The following is an 18,018-nucleotide window of genomic DNA, read 5'->3' as shown; positions in this document are numbered from 1 at the left end:
ATATGCTCCTGGCCTAGACTATACGCTAGCCTGGGGTAATATTAATATGCATTTGTACGTTTGTTTATTTGTAACAGAAAATAAAAGAGAGCTTGAGGGGTCTTCCACATTGGATGCCTCCTAGCCCCAATTCACAGTCCCTAGAGTGCCCAAGCCCCCTCAAGTAGCATTTGCTCTGGGTCTGTGTGACTTCCAAAGGTTTGGGGTATCAGCAGCACACATGTTCCACACCCTTCGTCAGATATGGTTCTCCCCCAATCCGGGAAACTCATGCCACAGCAAAGAAAGTGTCTATGGGTGCCTCACACCCAAGAGACCACATCTATCTGCCCACAACTGCTTCTGGCTACATCAGCAGTTTCAGAGCCAAGGCACAGTGAGGTCACCATGGTTACCTCCTCTTTTTGAGACAGAGTCTTGTGTAGCCCAGGCCAACCTCCAACTCACTATGTAGTCAAGACTTAACTGATGTACCTGCCTCTGCCGCCCAAGTGCTGGGGCCTCAGGAGGTGCTACCACCCGCCTGATTGGTGCTGGGGACTGAACCCGAGTTTTCGTGGACACTAGGCAAGCACTCCATCAACTGAGCCAAATCCTCAGCCATAACCGTGACCCTCTTAACAGCAGACATATTTGTAGTATTCTCAAATGTTGGTTCTGCAAAGTGAGTTTTCATGCGCGTGCGCGTGTGCATGTGCGTGTGCGTGTGCGTGTGTGTGTGTATATGAAATAGAGTCTTATGTATCTCAGGCTAGCCTTGAACTCTTGTTAGGATTATAAGTGTGTACCAACATGTACAGCTAAATAATAACTTTTTTTTTTTTTGGTTCTTTTTTTCAGAGCTGGGGACCGAACCCAGGGCCTTGCGCTTCCTAGGTAAGCGCTCTACCACTGAGCTAAATCCCCAGCCCCTAAATAATAACTTTTATTATTATTTATTATTATAAATAAATAATAAACAGTAACTTTTAAAAAGATTTATTGACAAGGCCCTGGGTTTGGTCCCCAGCTCCGAAAAAAAGAACCAAAAAAAAAAATTTATTGAATTATTTTTTTTTAGTTAAGTATGTGTGTGGGTCTGTGCATGTGAGTGCAGGTACCTATGGAGGCCAGAGACATTAGACTGCACTGGAGTTATAGGTAGTTTTGTCTGATATGGGTGTACTGGGAATTGAACTCTGGCCATCCGCAAAAAACAGTACTTGGTGTTAACTGCTGAGCCATCTCTCTGGGTCAACATATAACTTCTTAAAGACAAGGGGATATAACCTAATAGTGGAGTGCTTACCTAGCATGTCCAAGGCCCTAGGTTGGACCCAGAGAAGATTTTTCACTTCTTACAAAAGAATGCATGAACAACACACAAAAAATATTTTACAAAACTCACTAACTTTGAAAGCAAAAGTCCATTATGAAAACCCAGGGGGTTGGGGATTTAGCTCAGTGGTAGAGTGCTTGCCTAGCAAGTGCAAGGCACTGGGTTCAGTCCTCAGCTCCGAAAAAAAAAAAAAAAAAAGAAAACCTGGGCTGTACCCAGTGTAGAGCATAGGCCGGCATACACGAGGCTTCTGGACTGATCCTCAACACCATAGGAACCATTTTTTCCCTACTAGCAACCCAGTATGTATCCCCTCGGTACATAGTGGGCATGGCCAATCCTGCCTGGTCCCAAGGTTCGGTTCCTCACCTGTCCTATTAAGGGTGGGAACCAGGGACATTTGCAGAGACTCAGAGACCCAATAACTCAGGATCATGTGGGAGGACAGAGTCCCTTGGAACTAGCTCAGAAGTCTGAAGTGCTCAGGTGGACCTGGCTTAGGAGCTAGGTGGAGAAACCCAGACCAGCCATCAAGAAGAAAAGGACTCCTTCCAGAGCCAGTGGGAAGGTGGGGTCGACCGTAAACACGCTTGGCTGCAGAGTACTTGAGCAGGCCTGCCGGGATGTAGTTTTGTGTGATACACGCACAGCCCCCAGGTGCTGGGCTGCTCAAGGTTCCCTGGAGGACTCTTCTGAGTTGGGGAAGCGACCCCTGTATCTAGGGCTGAGCCCACAACATGAAGGATAATGGGAATGGCAGCCTAGTGTGACTGACCTGCTTTCCTCCCCAGCAGCCTCAACACAGCAGACACCCTGCTCTGCTCTGCTCTCTGCTCTGCTCTCTGCTCTCTGCTCTGCTCTCTGCTCTGCTCTCTGCTCTCTGCTCTCTGCTCTCTGCTCTGCTCTCTGCTCTGCTCTCTGCTCTGCTCTCTGCTCTCTGCTCTGCTCTCTGCTCTGCTCTCTGCTCTGCTCTCTGCTCTGCTCTGCTCTCTGTTCTGTTCTGCTCTGCTCTCTGCTCTGCTCTGCTCTCTGCTCTGCTCTGCTCTCTGCTCTCTCCTCTCCTCTGCTCTCCTCTGCTCTCCTCTGCTCTGCTCTCTGCTCTGCTCTCTGCTCTGCTCTGCTCTCTGCTCTGCTCTCTGCTCTCTCCTCTCCTCTGCTCTCCTCTGCTCTCCTCTGCTCTGCTCTCTGCTCTGCTCTGCTCTCTCCTCTCCTCTGCTCTGATCTCTGCTCTGCTCTGCTCTGCTCTCTGCTCTGCTCTGCTCTCTGCTCTGCTCTGCTCTCCTCTGCTCTGCTCTGCTCTCTGCTCTCTCCTCTCCTCTGCTCTGCTCTCCTCTGCTCTGCTCTCTGCTCTGCTCTCTGCTCTGCGCTCTGCTCTGCTCTGCTCTCTGCTCTGCTCTCTGCTCTGCTCTGCTCTCTGTTCTGTTCTGCTCTGCTCTGCTCTCTGCTCTGCTCTGCTCTCTGCTCTGCTCTCTGCTCTCTCCTCTCCTCTGCTCTCCTCTGCTCTCCTCTCTGCTCTCTGCTCTGCTCTGCTCTGCTCTCTGCTCTGCTCTGCTCTCTGCTCTCTCCTCTCCTCTGCTCTGCTCTCTGCTCTCTGCTCTGCTCTCTGCTCTCTGCTCTGCTCTCTGCTCTGCTCTGCTCTCCTCTGCTCTCTGCTCTGCTCTCTGCTCTCCTCTCCTCTGCTCTGCTCTCTGCTCTGCTCTCTGCTCTGCTCTGCTCTGCTCTCTGCTCTGCTCTGCTCTGCTCTCTGCTCTGCTCTGCTCTCTGCTCTGCTCTCTGCTCTGCTCTCTGCTCTGCTCTCCTCTGCTCTCCTCTGCTCTCTGCTCTGCTCTGGTGGCTGCTCCTGTCTGGACATGCCACGGGCCACTCAAGTATCTTTTTTTTTTTTAATTTGAGACAGGGTTTCTCTGTGTAGCCCTGGCACTCCTAGAACTTGGTCTGTAGAACAAGCTGGCCTCCTGGGATTAAGGGTGTGACCTACACTGCCTGGCTCACTAAAATACTGTACAGCCCCAACCAAGCATGAAAGCCTACCAGAAAAGGACCATGAGGAGACGCTGCTCAGAACACTGTGCTAGAGAGTCAGGTGGGGCTCTCGGAGGGGAGGAGGCTCCACAAGAAGCAAGGGGACAGGGAGCTAGCAGCCCAGCAGCCCAGCAGCCCAGCAGTGAGGCTCCTGGGCACCTCGGTGTGGTCAAGGGCAATTACTTCCTGATCCCCAAACACTGCCTGCTAGCTGGAAGTCATACAAGAAACAGCTGTCAACAGTCAAACACTATGTATCGATCCCTGGCACAGGCCCTGCTCTACAATAAACACCGGAGTGAAGGTTTGACTGTGAGGATCCCTTTTGCATGTAGAGATATCAGGCCCTTTGAGCCACCTCTTCCTGTTAAGGGCCGGCCCACCAGTCCCTGCACAGTTGTCCCTGACAGGGACAGAAATCTCAGAACATTGAGCAGTTTCGTGGTCCCTGAACTAGGTGCTGAGCAGACAGGGAACAGGCTGAAGGTTAAGGGATGCAATAACCAGACCCTCTGTGGTTGCACAAGGCTCCAGACACTCTACCTCGTCCTCCTCCCTCCAGGCCTAGAAAGACATCACCACCTGCCTTGTTGGATCCCCATTGCTGGGACCAGACAGGAGCCTGTGCATGGGAAGGAACACTGTCTGCTCCCCTTTTCCTGAACTCCCAGGCCACCCATTCAGCTTTGTGCCTGGCCCTTGGCTCACCCTGGTCGATGGAGTGCTGTGGCAGCTGGCTGAGCTGGCTGTTGACGACCCCTGCATAGGTGCGCAGGAATTCCTCCTCGCTGGCAGTCAGCTGCAGGGTGAAAGCGCTGAGATGAGAGAGGAGCGTGGACCCCGCACTTGCTGCCCCTGCACCTCCCCTCTTGCTCCTTGCCCTCTATGCCTGGCATCTGTCCCAGCAGTCACATCCTGCTCCCGTCCTGGTCCCCGACATTCACATGCCTGCCACTCTGGATCTAGATCAGTGTCTACTCTGGGGTGGGGTAGATATGAAAGCCCAGTCCCCGGCCACACACCAATGGCCATCAGCAGTCTCGGGTTTCTCCATTTCTTTTTCAAAAGATGCCCTGTGCTTGCTCTACTGCTCTCTCCAGTGGTCGCCCTGCCCAGCTGCCCCGTATCTGCCCCAGGAGAGAAGCCTCTCTGAGGTCACTGAGGATCAGAAAGGAGGGGTAAAGTCCTCACCGTCCCTGCCCAAAATAAAAATGGAGTGGAAAGATAACCTCAGCAATGCTCCCTAAAGTGAGCGTGTGGGCTCTGCGTTGGGGATTCCTGAACTGGCAGCAGAGAGATTAATCCACAGGCCCACAGCCCTCCCCAGGAAGTAACTGCAGCTGTACCTTCCCTCCTTCAGGGCAGCAGGCCCTGCTCCTGGACAGCCCCCAGGCACTCACATTTGACCCCATCTTCCTCAGCATGAGCAGCACGCGGACCTTCTGCTGAATGTACATCTCCTCCGGACTCTTCCCGGGTGCTCCCTCACGGTTCATCCCCGTGGCCCAGTTCTGGGGACCCCTGTAAGGAGACGGGGAACATTATGGGGAGACTATCAGGATGAGATATACTCTAATACCAACCCTTGTAAGTGATGCAGCCCTTTCTCAAACAGACCCTCCCCAGTAGGGACCTCATTTCTGAAAGCACAGGAGAGGTTGTAGGGGAGGTGGTGGGCCCTCCATGCCTTCTGACCTGAGGCCCAGGTAGTACAGCTGAGGAGCTCTTATTCCAGAGCAGAGGCTGCGGGGAACAGCCAAGGTTTCTATTCAGAGCCACAGGACGAATGAGAAACGAAGCCCCAAGAGTTCTAGGTTTTCAATGCAAGGAGCAAGCACAAGTAAAGGGACTTGATCAGAGGTGGCTCTCTGGGGCCCTGGGCTTAAGAAACCCAGAGATCAGTAACAATACCCTGTGCAAAGCCCCTACTGAACTCAAGTGGCCAGCTCCTGGGCAAGGCACCAAGGAGTCCCTCTAGAGGGTCTTCCCAGGGCACTGGAAGGGCTGCCATAGCCACCCTCTCACACCCACCCCACCTGTTTGAGGACAGCTCCTGAAGATAGCTGTGAAGGCCAGCGGCTGTGCCCAGGTGTCACTGGCCTGAGCTACAGCCAGCCCGAGAGAGCAGCCCAGAGCCTCCTCCTCCAGAAGGAGCTGGGGGAGAGAAGGAGGATCTAGGGGTTTGGGTTACACACTTGAACTCTTGGACAAGTCAGAAATAACGCAGCAGCTGGTGGGGCGGGGCCTTGGCAGCCCTGCTACCAAGGAGCTGCACTCGGGGAATGAGGGAGCGTGGGACTGACAGGCTAAGGACAGTCCTCACACCATCCACTCTCAGTGGCCCATGAGTCCTAGACGGGGACATGCTGGACGAGGCACTACTCCATGCCAAGGGCGTACCCGGGAATGTGCCAGAGCCTGGGCGACGGCTCCCGAGTATCTGCTCGTCAGCTGCTCAAAAGCCTAATGGGGCCCTCGCCCTGAAAGCCCACGAAACAGGTTGGAAACCTGTCCAGATGGGGCTGACATCATGCTGAATACTTGACACAGCACGGGATTCCTTCTACTGATACAATATCCACCCTTGGAGCCCTAGAATCCACACTCCTTTCTTCTGTCGTCCACTCCCTTCCAACCCACGCTAGGCTCAGGAAGGGGCCAGAGTAACTACTAGGGCCTGGGAAAAGGCACAGTGGCCTCAAGCCTCATCTCCAGGGCACACCCCAGCCTCTGTATGGACTCAATTGCTGCAGAACTCAGCAGAATGTTCTGGGTTCTCTCTCCTTCATCTCACCTGTTCTCACTCTAGTTCAGGCACCAGCACTGCTGCTCTGGGGACGGACCACGCATGGCTTCATGGTGACCCCTGCCTGGACTGAGTATGGATGCTGCGGCTCTTCCCTGCTGTTTCCATCTGAACTACTACTTGGCCTTGGCTCATAGCCCGCTCACACCGTCCACTACTGCTACTTTCTGCTACTGCTACTTTCTACTACTGCTACTTTCTGCTACTGAGTGACTATCACAGTCTACACAGGTCAGGAGAGATGACACCACCCCCACCTAGTCCTTCCTGAAAATCCATGTCCTAGTCCTGGGGTTGCCTGTGAGGCCCCGTGTGGTCAGCGCTGTGCCCTCTGCAGCCAAGCTCTCCCTAGTCTTCTGCTGGTCAGCCTCTGTGTTGGGTTCCACCACCTGGGCCAGAGCTGGCTTCATCTCAGCCTCAAGGTACCTTTCTAGGGGAGCCAATCCTGCGCCCTCACCTCTTGTCACACAGCCCTGTCTCACTGTCCTAGTTTTCTGAGTGTCTTGTTGGAACATCTGCTTATTGTCTCTTTCCTCTGTGCTGGAAGGCAGGCCAGGGTGCGTCCACTCTGCTTGCCCGTTCTCCTAGGGCCTAGCACCAACAGGCACGGGGTAAATAGTGCCCAATGGCTGAATGGGTCTCAGATCTCCTGTCTACTACATCCATACCAATTTGGAAACAGTGTCATTATGTTAAGAGAGTCAAGCAAGCTGGGCATGGTGGTGCTTGCCTCGAATCTCAGCACTTGGGAGGCAGGGGCAGGCAGCTCTCTGTGAGTTCAAAGCTAGCCTTGTCTAAAAGAAATTATCTAAGACAGTGAAGGTTACACAGAGAAATGTTGTCTTAAACAAACAAACAAACAAGCAAGCAAACAAACAGTATTAACCTAGAGTCCCATAAACTAATTTAACTTTTCCAAAGGACTCTACTTAGAATGGCTTGAGCCACTGTGATCTCCAGAAAACACTGGAAGTCCTCCACAAAGCCTTCAGACTGGGAATCGGAGCTCCCATGAGCAAGATCTTCCAACTCTGCTCTGTGCGCAAAGGCCCAGTGGGTCTCAGTGGATCTAAGTTGGGTCTCAGTGGCTTGGCCCCTAAGACGCATTGACACGCCAAGAACAGCCACTAGGGGCCACCATACACAAACGCATGGGAGCTTTCCTGTTAACCCAAGGAGGATCCTGCAGTGCAGTGCTGGCTGGAGAAACGCCACTGTTGAGCATCATGCAGTCATTTTACACAGGGTGCATATTACAGCGCTCTGACCCGCAGCTTCACCCTTCCACCCCATGGACTGCACAGCCCATCCTGCTCGCTGCGGCCCAGCTGTGAGCTCTCGGGGTTTACAGCAGCAGGGCTCCGTGGGGTCTTCTCACTTCAACAAGCTTGCCTGGTACAGCACTGTCTCCTAAACTTCAGAAGGATCCTGACTCAGCATTTCTAAAAATTCCTGTCGTCTAGCATTCTGCTTACATGTATTTCTGTCTTAAAAAAGGTTTATTTATTTATTATATATGAGCACACTGCTATCTTCATGCACACCAGAAGAGGACATCAGATCCCGTTACAGATGGTTGTGAGCCACCATGTGGTTGCTGGGAACTGAACTCAGGACCTCTGGAAGAGCAGCCAGTGCTCTCAACCGCTGAGCCATCTCTCCAGCCCCACGAATTTCTGTATTTGTGTGTTTGTGTGCTCACCACAGTGCACAAGTGAAGGCAGAGAAGAGGACTTTCCAGGTCAGTTCTCTCCTAGGGATTGAGCTCTCCAAGGACTTGGTGGCAGTATCCGCTGGGGCTGTCACAGCCATGCTTTGCTGTCCCTGCCTTGCTGCAGATAGGAAGGAAGGAACGCCCAGGGCTGGCTCTGGATAGAAAGTGGAGCACAGGTCCCTGCCCTTCATGTTCCAGGCCAAATGTTCGAGGAAGCGTCATAACTGATGCAAGTCTGTCCTAATTCACAGTAAGGGTGTCAATGTGCAGAAAACTGACCACTGAAGAGGAGAAACCCTAACTGCCTCAGACGGATGTGCCACAAGCACAGCACAGCTTGCTAGGTTTGGTGCCTCCTGAACCGAGTACATTATTAAATTCTGATCATGGTTCTGTCAAGCAGTACATTAATGTCACTGGAGGATTCCTAGTTTCCCCAGTAGGGATTAAGAACTGGTCTCCATTAAAATGTGCCTAAGTTACATAAGCTCAAACAGCAATTAATTTAGATACTAATTATTCATCCAAGCTCCGAATCAAAAGAAAGAATGGCTTCAGCTAGGGATTACACTCCACACACACCCCACCCCTAAAAACAGGTCAGTGCTTCCTTACCACTAAGAAAATTTCTCAGGAGTCAGGAGAGAGGCAGACAAGGGAAAGTGGGAAGAAACATCAAGCAGTTGTCTCTTATGTGAATGAACGGGAGGAGCAGCGTCTGTGGCTTCCCATTGTGTGGTGATAAACCATATGTTATGGATAAAGTTGTGCCATGCCAGAAAATTCCATCTGACCGAGAACATACAAATACTAGGGATCAAGACACACAGACAGGCACTACGTGCCATGCAGTTGGTAGTTCTGAGCCTGCCCCTCCACCACAGGAAGCATGGCTGGTCAGGACAGGACAAGGAAAGAGGCTCCCAATCACTATGCAGGATCCACACAGGGATGAGAACTGAGATCTCGGGCTGACAGGGCACCGGAGTGTGGGAGACGTCAAGGACACGGATGTTGTCTTCCCACCCAGCCTCTACAGACCTACATGGACCAAGCGGTGGCACTTTAGAAGATTAGGAGGCAGTGCAGGAAAACCAAGAACGTGGGTGGCCGGTGCTGCTGTGTGGGTCTCTATCAGCTGATGAGGAGCTGATAGGCTGGCCTCCCTTGACTTGCTTCAGTGACCCTGGTCACAAGGACAACCACTTGTGCTCACTGTTATTTATAAACCTGAAGCTAGTGCTGTTTGCACACTCACATGTATTAAAAACAAACAAATATTAGCTTATAACAACGGGGGACTTGCATCTGCTTAGAAAAACATAAAAAAGAAGCCTTAAACTGAGCCCAGGAGAGCATCCTGCTCGCTGCGGCCCAGCTGTGAGCTCTCAGGGTTTACAGCAGCTGGGTCCTCCGGGTCACAGGGGTCACTGCCCTCTGGGGTGCACCAATTGCCTTTCATGATAAAACCAGGAAGCCAGGTGTGGCTCTCACCTGTAATCCTAGCACTTGGGAAGTGGAGGCAGGGGGATGGCCACAGGCTTAAAACAGCCTGATCCACACACTGAGTCTCAGGCCTACCACAGACAGACAGGAACACACTCTGCTAAAAACCCAAGCAAAACCCACACCATCAGAGCTAGGCATGGAGGCTTCCCTCTAACTTGGGGGCTACCCAGGGCTATGTAGTGAGTTTCAAGTCAACCTAGACTATAAAATGAGAACCTGTGTCAAAAACATTTTTTTTAATTTTTTATTTTTGGAGACTACGTCTTTCTACATAGCCTTGGCTATCCTAGAACTCACTATGTAGACCATGCTGTCCTCATACTTACAGAAATCCACTTGCCTCTGCCTCCCAAGTGCTGGGATTAAAGGCCTGTGCCACCATGCCTGGTTCAAAAGTAATTTTTAAAGCATCTGACAAATGTTTTAAAAAGAAGCTAGGCAGAGTGGTGCATACCTACAATCCATCTCTTGGAGATAGAGGCTGAGGGAACAGGAATTCTTTTTATTTTTTCTTTTTTTCGGAGCTGGGGACCAAACCCAGGGCCTTGCGCTTGCTAGGCAAGCGCTCTACCACTGAGCTAAATCCCCAACCCGGGAACAGGAATTCTAAGGTCATCCTCAGCTACTTAGTGAGTTTGAGGCTGGCCCAGGCTGCAGCAGACCCTAGTTCCAAGACGCGAATAGGCAGCATAAACACAGACACAGGCACAGACACACACACACACAGACACACACACACACAGATACACATAGATACACACAGAGACACACACAGACATGTACATACACATAGACACACCCTCACAAAGACAGACAGACACAGACAGGCAAAGACAGACAGACACCCCACAAGGGCATGAGAGCTGGGAATGTGGCTCCATGGTAAAGCACTTGCCTTGCTTGCACAAGGCCCTGAGCTCCATCTGCCATGCACCACAGAAACAAACATCTCGGCAAGTTTTTTTTTTTTTTCTTTTTTTTCCAGAGCTGGGGATCGAACCCAGGGCCTTGCACTTGCTGGGCAAGCGCTCTACCACTGAGCTAAATCACCAACCCTAAGTTTTAAGAGTATACGTTTACACAAGGTTTATAGCCAACAAAAGAAAAATCATAAAACTCATAGAGTTTATAGAAAATACTGACCCAGGGCAATCCAGATAGCTCAGCAGATAAAGGCACTTGTTGCACAAGCCTGGTGAATTGAGTTTGATCCCTAGAACTGTTACATAGAGGTGGACAGAGAGACCCAACCACAGTCACCTGTGCACCGTGGCACTGTCCCTACCATACACAATAGTAAACTATCTGAAAACCCAGCAGCACTGTGGCATTGACTGTAAGAACCTACCATCAGGTAGCGTGTTTGTTATGCACAGGTCCTGGGTTCAAGTCCCAGCAGCACAAGTAAACAAAACAAAACAAAACAAAACAGGAAAGAAAAAGAACCCCCACACTGGAAGAAACAAGCATCACATGGGACCACGGAGAAAGGTGATGGGTGACTATGGTGATGACCGACCGTGCTCACCCTTGGAGTATGGTCTCAAGGCTTCCCCACCCTCCCTCCACAACAGCACTGTCCCAAGTCCTTACCTGCTTCTGGAAATTAACTTCAGGCAAACAGATGCTGAACTCTAAGGGGAGGGCTGTGGCTGAGAAGAAATAGGAAGGTGCCGCCCTGTGGAAACATAGAACATGGTCATGGGAGGAGCCTGAAGGGCCCAGTGGCTGCTGCTGCAGGACCGTGCGCACGCCCCCACGCTGAGGGAAGAGAACGGCTGGCGCAGAGCCTGTGGCCATGGCTCTGTCATAGTCTAGAAATACCTGTGTGTCAGGCAAGCCCAGGGAGCCTGCTTTCACACCTCCAAGACAGGGTGCTGAGTGTGCACCAGGCCTCGCACTTCCGGCTGAGGCAGGTCTGCTGCTCCACACAACACACACCCCCTCCTCTGGGCTAGTCACTCTATCTAAAAACATGGGACCAGAGTGACTCACTGTGACAGATGACCTCCCACCCACCAAACACCTCTGATGACAAGGCCAGGTCCATCAACTTTAGCCTCCTATGTGCTCCAACTGTGTCCACCGGTGTATGCAGTTGACATCTGCAGCTGTCCTCTGGTACAGACACATGTCACACATGCAGGAGGCAAGACTGAGGCTTGCACGCTGACAAGCCTGGCAGCAGTCTGTCTGTCCTAAAACACCTCTTCTGAGAACGAAAGAGCAGCTTCTCTGGCTTCCGCAACTTTATCACTTGGATAACATGTACTAGCTAACCTGGGAGAAGTGTGGCCTCCTGAGGAGACCAGTGCCATCGCTCCAGAGTACTAGAGCGTGCCAGTCTTTGTACCCACTTAGCAGTGAGTGGTCTCCAAGTTCTCAACCCTGCCAAACCTGAGGACAATGGGTTCTGAGCCAGATGCAGGAAGGAAAATACAGTTCTCCAAAGGGGTCTATACACACACAGACACACATACACAGACACACATACACAGACAGACACACAGACAGACACACACACAGACACATACACACAGACACACACACACAGACACACACACACACACACAGACACACACACACACACAGACACACACACACACAGACACACACACAGACACACACACACACACACACAGACACACACACACACAGACACACACACACACACAGACACACACACAGACACACAGACACACAGACACACACACACAGACACACACACACAGACACACACACACAGACACACACACACACACACACACACACACACACACACACACACACACACACAGAGTTTCCTAGGATCTGCCTATCTCTGCTTACGCCATCCCACAATGGGTGACAAGCACATGGGGCCATTCCTTTGTTTTTAAACACAGTGCTGGGAATTTGAACTCAGGTCCTCATGTCTATGTAGCAACTGCCTTTACCCACTAAGCCATCTTCCCAGCCCCACATGTGGGACTTCAACCGTCTCCCCCAGTCAGACACCACTCTGAGTGTGCTGTGTCTAAGGATGGCTGGGATGGAAGTGCCTGCCTGACACCCAACCCACCACCAGAGCAACCCTAGGAAGAAGCCATTTATAGCATTAATTGCTCTCTTCTTCCTCCAGATATCAAAGCACTGAAATACCAAGGAACCCTGGGGAACTTTCCACCCAAGTCCTCACATTCCTTCAAAGGAGATGAAAGGAGGACCTCCTACTTCTGAGGCTTTTAGTTCTTCAACAGCCATGACCACTAATTATCCCTCCTGTCCACGGGGCTCGGGACCTTCCAAGGAGGAGTGGGAACTTTGTGACTTAAGTGAATGCATCAGAAGGCCAGGACGACCCAGGCCTTCCCAGCCAGCTATCCATTTAAAAATCAGGCCAACAGTCCCAGACTACAAAGAAAGAAACTGAGGCTCATGAGGCCTAGGTCCTGGGCAGCACTGGGTACTTTTGTGCTCCAGGAGCTGGCTCTGTTCCCAGCCAGGTGGACACAGGATGATGGCTGGTCTCCTGCACTGAAGGCTGCACTGGAGGCTGCATGCTGACAAGGGCCCTCATGCTAACAAGGGTCCCCATGCATGACTTAGAGTCCATCTCCCCTCATCACAAGTTGATCTCTCTGTGTATTCTCAACTTGTGGTGAGGGAGATAGACTCCATTCAAGGCAGACTCAGAGCAATGCTTCTCAGACACTGCGTGTGACAAAGAACATGGACGGAAGTATAAGGCCTCCTGGGGACAGACTTCCAGGAACTGGAGCTGTTGGGAGTGTTGTGAGGAGTCTGCCTGGGGGCCCAGTCACAGCCCACAGGAAAAGGAGGACTGAGAAGCTCACAGAGAGAGATGACAGGGACAAACCCTTCCTTCAGATACAGTGGGCACACAGTGAGTATCTCCAAAAATCTCTGGGACCAGAATGGAAATAACCAGGCCTGGGACGCATCAGGTCTCCTGAGTGGTCCTGGGGCAAGAATGGGCTCTTGGGGAAGAGACGCCTTGAGAGTCAGATGCCCAGAAAGGTAACAACGCAGGAAGGGCCAGGCTGCAGCACAGCACACAGAAAGTCAGGCGCCAGGAGAAAACTGAGGCTCAAGATGCTTTCATACACTTACTCAGTGTACTAAATCAAAAATATTGATTGGTATATCTGTTAACTCCAGGGTGTGTGTGTGTGTGTGTGTGTGTGTGTGTGTGTGTGTGTGTAGGAGAAAACTTATTCCCACAGGCTGCCCTCTGATTTCCACACAAAGTACACACAAATAAATAAACAGGAATTTTAAAGTCTACATGCTTAAAATCCCCAAGCCTCTTTCTCTTCATTCTCCTTCCAAATTCAAACACCAGGCCCAAGTGGGTCAGAGGCACGAAAGGGTTAAGAGCTAGAGGTGGCTCTCTCACCAGTGTGCCCCAATCATGGGGATGTTTTATGGGGGGTCTCCGAGGATATTTAACAGACCCAGTCCTCACTGCGGGCTGCCCTGTGGGCTGTAGGATGACCACCTGTATGGTGTACACGATCCACCAGATGCAGGCACCACGCTCTGCAGGTGAGGCCACTGAAACAATATCTGCTGGGAAGCAAGATCATACCTACTTGAGACAGTTGTGTCAAACCGTGTGTGGGAAGCAGGGTCTGGTCTGCCATTTGCCAAGGGCTTCCCTAGCTCTGCAAATAAGCCACTCTGTCTCCGTCACCACCACCCCGTGTGCTGCACCGTGAGGGCACGGATGCAGACACAGGAGACCTTTCCAGCCTGAATACAGCTTGAACCCAGGTCATGTGGGCTCCTCTGTTGCCCTCCAGTAAGTCAGTAAAAAACGTGCTCTGGGCCAGGAGAGGGAGTAGGCCTGAGTCCCAGCTTCTGGGGGAATCCCGCACAGGGTGGCACCTCAGGTCCTCCAGGGTCATAGCAAACACGTGGCACCACAGGAAGTTCACCTGCTCCATTCCTGGTAATTAACCTGCAGCCGCTTGGCTCCTGATGAGGCTCAGGCGAGTCATGCAGTTTTCAGGCAGGGTGCAGTGCCATCGGAATGTGAGCTTGGGATTAGGAATGTGTCCCGAGGAGGCCAACCCAAATTCAAATCTGCCCCGGCTGCTTCCTGCTTGTAAAGCCAGGCCATGCAACAGAACAGTGATAATTACGAATGCTGCCTGGCGTTTCCCAAGTGCCGGCACGGACTCAGCCATGTTCTATGCATTGTCTTATTTACATTTGGACCTCACGAGCCTGCAAGCTAGGAATTATTCCCATTTTATAGACGAGGCAACTGAGGCTCAGGGAAGCTAAGCAATCTGCCCAAGGCTATGAGAAGACTCAAGGCAGAGCCTGGATCTGAGTTCCTGCTTCGAGCTGCATCCTATAAGCAGAGGGCAGAGCTATAAAGTGTTATTATTGGGCAACTGACAATAATGCAAAACACAATAATAATGTGTCTGTGTCACACATGTTGAGTGTAATGAGGACACTGTGGTGATCTCGAGAAATACCCTGTGGTGGTGTTTTTGATCTTAGTTCTTTCTTTTTTTTTTTTTTTTTTTTTTTTTTCCGGAGCTGGGGACTGAACCCAGGGCCTTGCCAGGGCCTTGCGCTTGCTAGGCAAGTGCTCTACCACTGAGCTAAATCCCCAACCCCTAGTTCTTTATTTCTATGTCTGGTGTCTTCCCTGCATCTATGACTACACCACATGCATGCAGTCCTCTCAGCAGATGCAAAAGGAGCTCAGATCCCCTGGAACTGGAGTCTCCACAGGGGTTCTGGGAACCAAACCTGGGTCCTCCTATCTCTGGGCCATTTCTCAAACCTAGCATTCTGGTTTCCATGGTTGCTTTTAACTCTGGATTCTGCACTGAGAAGACAGCTCGGGTTAAGAGTACTTGCTGCCTGGGAAGGAGTACAAGAGTTCCTGAGCTGGGTCCTGAGCACCTAGGCACACACACACACACACACACACACACACACACACACACACACACACTAACATGGGAGTGTTAATATATATAAATATATATAAAGAGGAAAGCGGTCATGTGTGTCTCTAACCCCGGCAGCTGTGGGAAGGGACAGAAAGATCAGTAAGCAGCTTTCGGTTTGGCGAGAGACCCTGTCTCAATGAATAAGACAGGAAGTACAGCGCAAAACTCAGCGGCTTCTGGGACATGAACACTGGACGTGTATGAAGGCATGCATGCGCGTGTGCACACACAGTGCTCATGTGTCCTGTGAATTTGTGGGTGTGCTGACAGACAACATGAAGTGCATACAGCAAAAACTGGAGGACTGGGCTGGCGAGTAGCACGCAGAGGGCCTTGCCACATGAGCCTGACCATCTCAGTGTCATCTGCAGAACCCGCAGTGGGAGAAAAACAGCTGTCAGGTCGTCCTCTGACCCCGACACGTGTGTCCCATCTTAAACATGGCCATGTGCCTTTACAAACACAAATAACAACACTTCTTTACACAGAAAAATTGGTGAGTTTAGCAAAGGGTATATATTACAAATTTTTCATAGCTTTGAAAACAAAATTAGAAGCTAGGAAAGGAAGCATTTAAAAAAAACACTTGGAACTCATTACTATTTCAGGCAGGGGGAGGCACACAATAGGTCTCTAGGCAGGGGGGCGGCACATAGTAGGTCTCCAGGCCAGGGGGGGCACACAGTAGGTCTCCAGGCAGGGGGGAGGCACACAGTAGGTCTCCGAAGGCCTAACTGCCCTACTTTAGTCCCAGTGTATGAGACTTCATCAAGTAGGAGATAGCTGTGAAGCCCATGTATGGTGACCCAGTCTCTCTGACCACAGGCCTCTGGTTCGGAAGTGACTCTAACTCCACATATTTACTGTCTACCACAAGCTGCCTGCCTGTCCCATTCATGGCTGTGCCAGTCCTTCAGATGAACCCAGGACCCCCACCTGTCACAGGAGGAGCATCAGTACAGTATGTGCAATATAGTATGTATGGGCACCGATAAAGCCTCCACCTTTACAACAGAGGGAGGGTACAGAGAGCTCCCTAAGAGCCCAGGAGATGTGTAGTGACCCTGGCTCAGAGCAAGGCCCAAAGACCATCATCACACAAACCAAAAGGGTCCAGGACCCTCCTGAAGACAGCTTTCCCAGGGCCAGCAGGCTAAGAAGGACCCTTTCCTGCTGTCTATAGCCAGGGGCCAAGTTCACCATTCTGCGTTCCTTCTGCAGTGTGGCTCTCACTGCCCACAATCTCACTTCCCAGGAGACGTTTGGCAATGTCTACAGATACTTTGTTTCATACCCTGGAATAGACTCGGGCCGCAAGGCTCTACCTCTGAGCTAAAATCTCCAGCCCCTATAAGACTTTGTTTATAGACAGGATCTCACTGTGTAGTCTTGGCTGCTCTGTCGCCTGAATGCTGGGATTAAAGATATGTACCACTGCTCCTAGCTAGGAACTTTTGTTTTTTCAAAATTCTTAACTTTATTTAATTGTGGGTGTTGTATGTGGGTGTGTGCACGTGAGTACAGTGCCCAAGGAAGCTAGAGGCATCAGCTCCCCTGGGAGCTGGAACTTTAGGTGGTTATGACCCACATAATGTGGGTGCTGGGGACTGAACTCAGGTCCTCTGCAGAAGCAGCACAGACTCTTAACCACTGAGCCATCTCTCCAGCAACAACCTTTAAACAAAAGGTTTTACTTTTATTTTTGTGATGTGTCTATGGATGCGTGTGTGGGTGTAAGCACCCACATGCAGATGCCTGCAGAGGCCGGGAGAGAGTATCAGATCCCCCAGAGCTGGAGTTAGACGTGGTTATGACCCCCTGACCCAAATGTTCAGAACCAAACTTAGGTCCTCCGCAACAGCAGCAGTCACCCTAACAGACCCAAACAGTCTGTCTGACTGTTTGTTTTTTGAGACAGGGCTTCTCTGTGTAGCACCGACTATCCTGGAACTCTCTGTAGACCAGGCTGCTTCTGCCCCCTAGATGCTATGATTAAAGATGTGTCCCAACGCATCCAGGTGATGAAAGAAGATATTTTTGATCATTTCAACTTGGAGGTTGCTACATTAGCTCTTTGTATCCACACATCCATGTCCAGATTCAATCAACTAGAGCTAAAAATGTTTGGAGGGAAAGTACCTGTTCTTTACTGAACGTGGACAGACTTCTCCTTCATGTCATTAGATCTGAAACAACCAGCACACACAGATGTCCCATGCCATTAGGCGTTAAGAGTGGTGGTTTAGTGCAGAATAAAGAAGGCCAGCGGAGAAGGGCTCTTGTCTGAAACCGGAGTCCTACTGCCAGCGCCCACACGGTGGGGGCAGAGAACCAACTCCTGTAAGCTATCCTCTCTCTGACCTCCAGATGTGTGAGAGAGTTTAGGATCCTTGTCAGGTACTCAGGGAGTCTGAGAGCCAGAGAGCACTCTAAGACTCTGTCTCGAAAACCATTATATTGGAAGATGTACACACGTGATATGAAACACCATGTCATTTTACCCAAGGAACTGGAGCATCTGTGGATTTTAGAGTCCGCAGATGGCTGTAAGGATTCTAGGCACAAATGGACTACGTCAGAGGCAGGAATCGAGGCCAAGAAAAGCTGTCAGATGGCCACATCACTGTTGCCAGCCACGCCCTGCTCTACATACCTCTGGGTCTTTGCATCT

General features: G+C 51.1%; 1 protein-coding gene across 2 annotated transcripts in view; it reads right to left on the bottom strand.

The window, feature by feature from the left end:
- The window catches only part of Ctnnbip1 (catenin, beta-interacting protein 1), a 48,976-nt gene that overhangs the window by 16,906 nt on the left and 14,052 nt on the right, over positions 1–18,018 (bottom strand). Inside the window, exons 2-4 of one of the 2 annotated variants that reach the window (NM_001173388.1) lie at positions 10,963–11,047; positions 4,741–4,861; positions 4,049–4,139 (exon numbers count right to left, since the gene is read on the bottom strand). In NM_001173388.1, coding sequence (NP_001166859.1) covers positions 4,049–4,139; positions 4,741–4,836 — 187 coding nt within the window. In that variant the 5' untranslated portion in view covers positions 4,837–4,861; positions 10,963–11,047. The remainder of the gene's footprint in view (positions 1–4,048; positions 4,140–4,740; positions 4,862–10,962; positions 11,048–18,018) is intronic. The other variant, XM_006239436.5, reaches the window with a different exon arrangement.

Source organism: Rattus norvegicus, chromosome 5 (assembly GCF_036323735.1).
Source record: "Rattus norvegicus strain BN/NHsdMcwi chromosome 5, GRCr8, whole genome shotgun sequence".
Lineage (NCBI taxonomy): Eukaryota > Metazoa > Chordata > Mammalia > Rodentia > Muridae > Rattus > Rattus norvegicus.
Note: the sequence above shows the minus strand (reverse complement) of the source record. Positions and strands in the feature narration are given on the sequence as shown.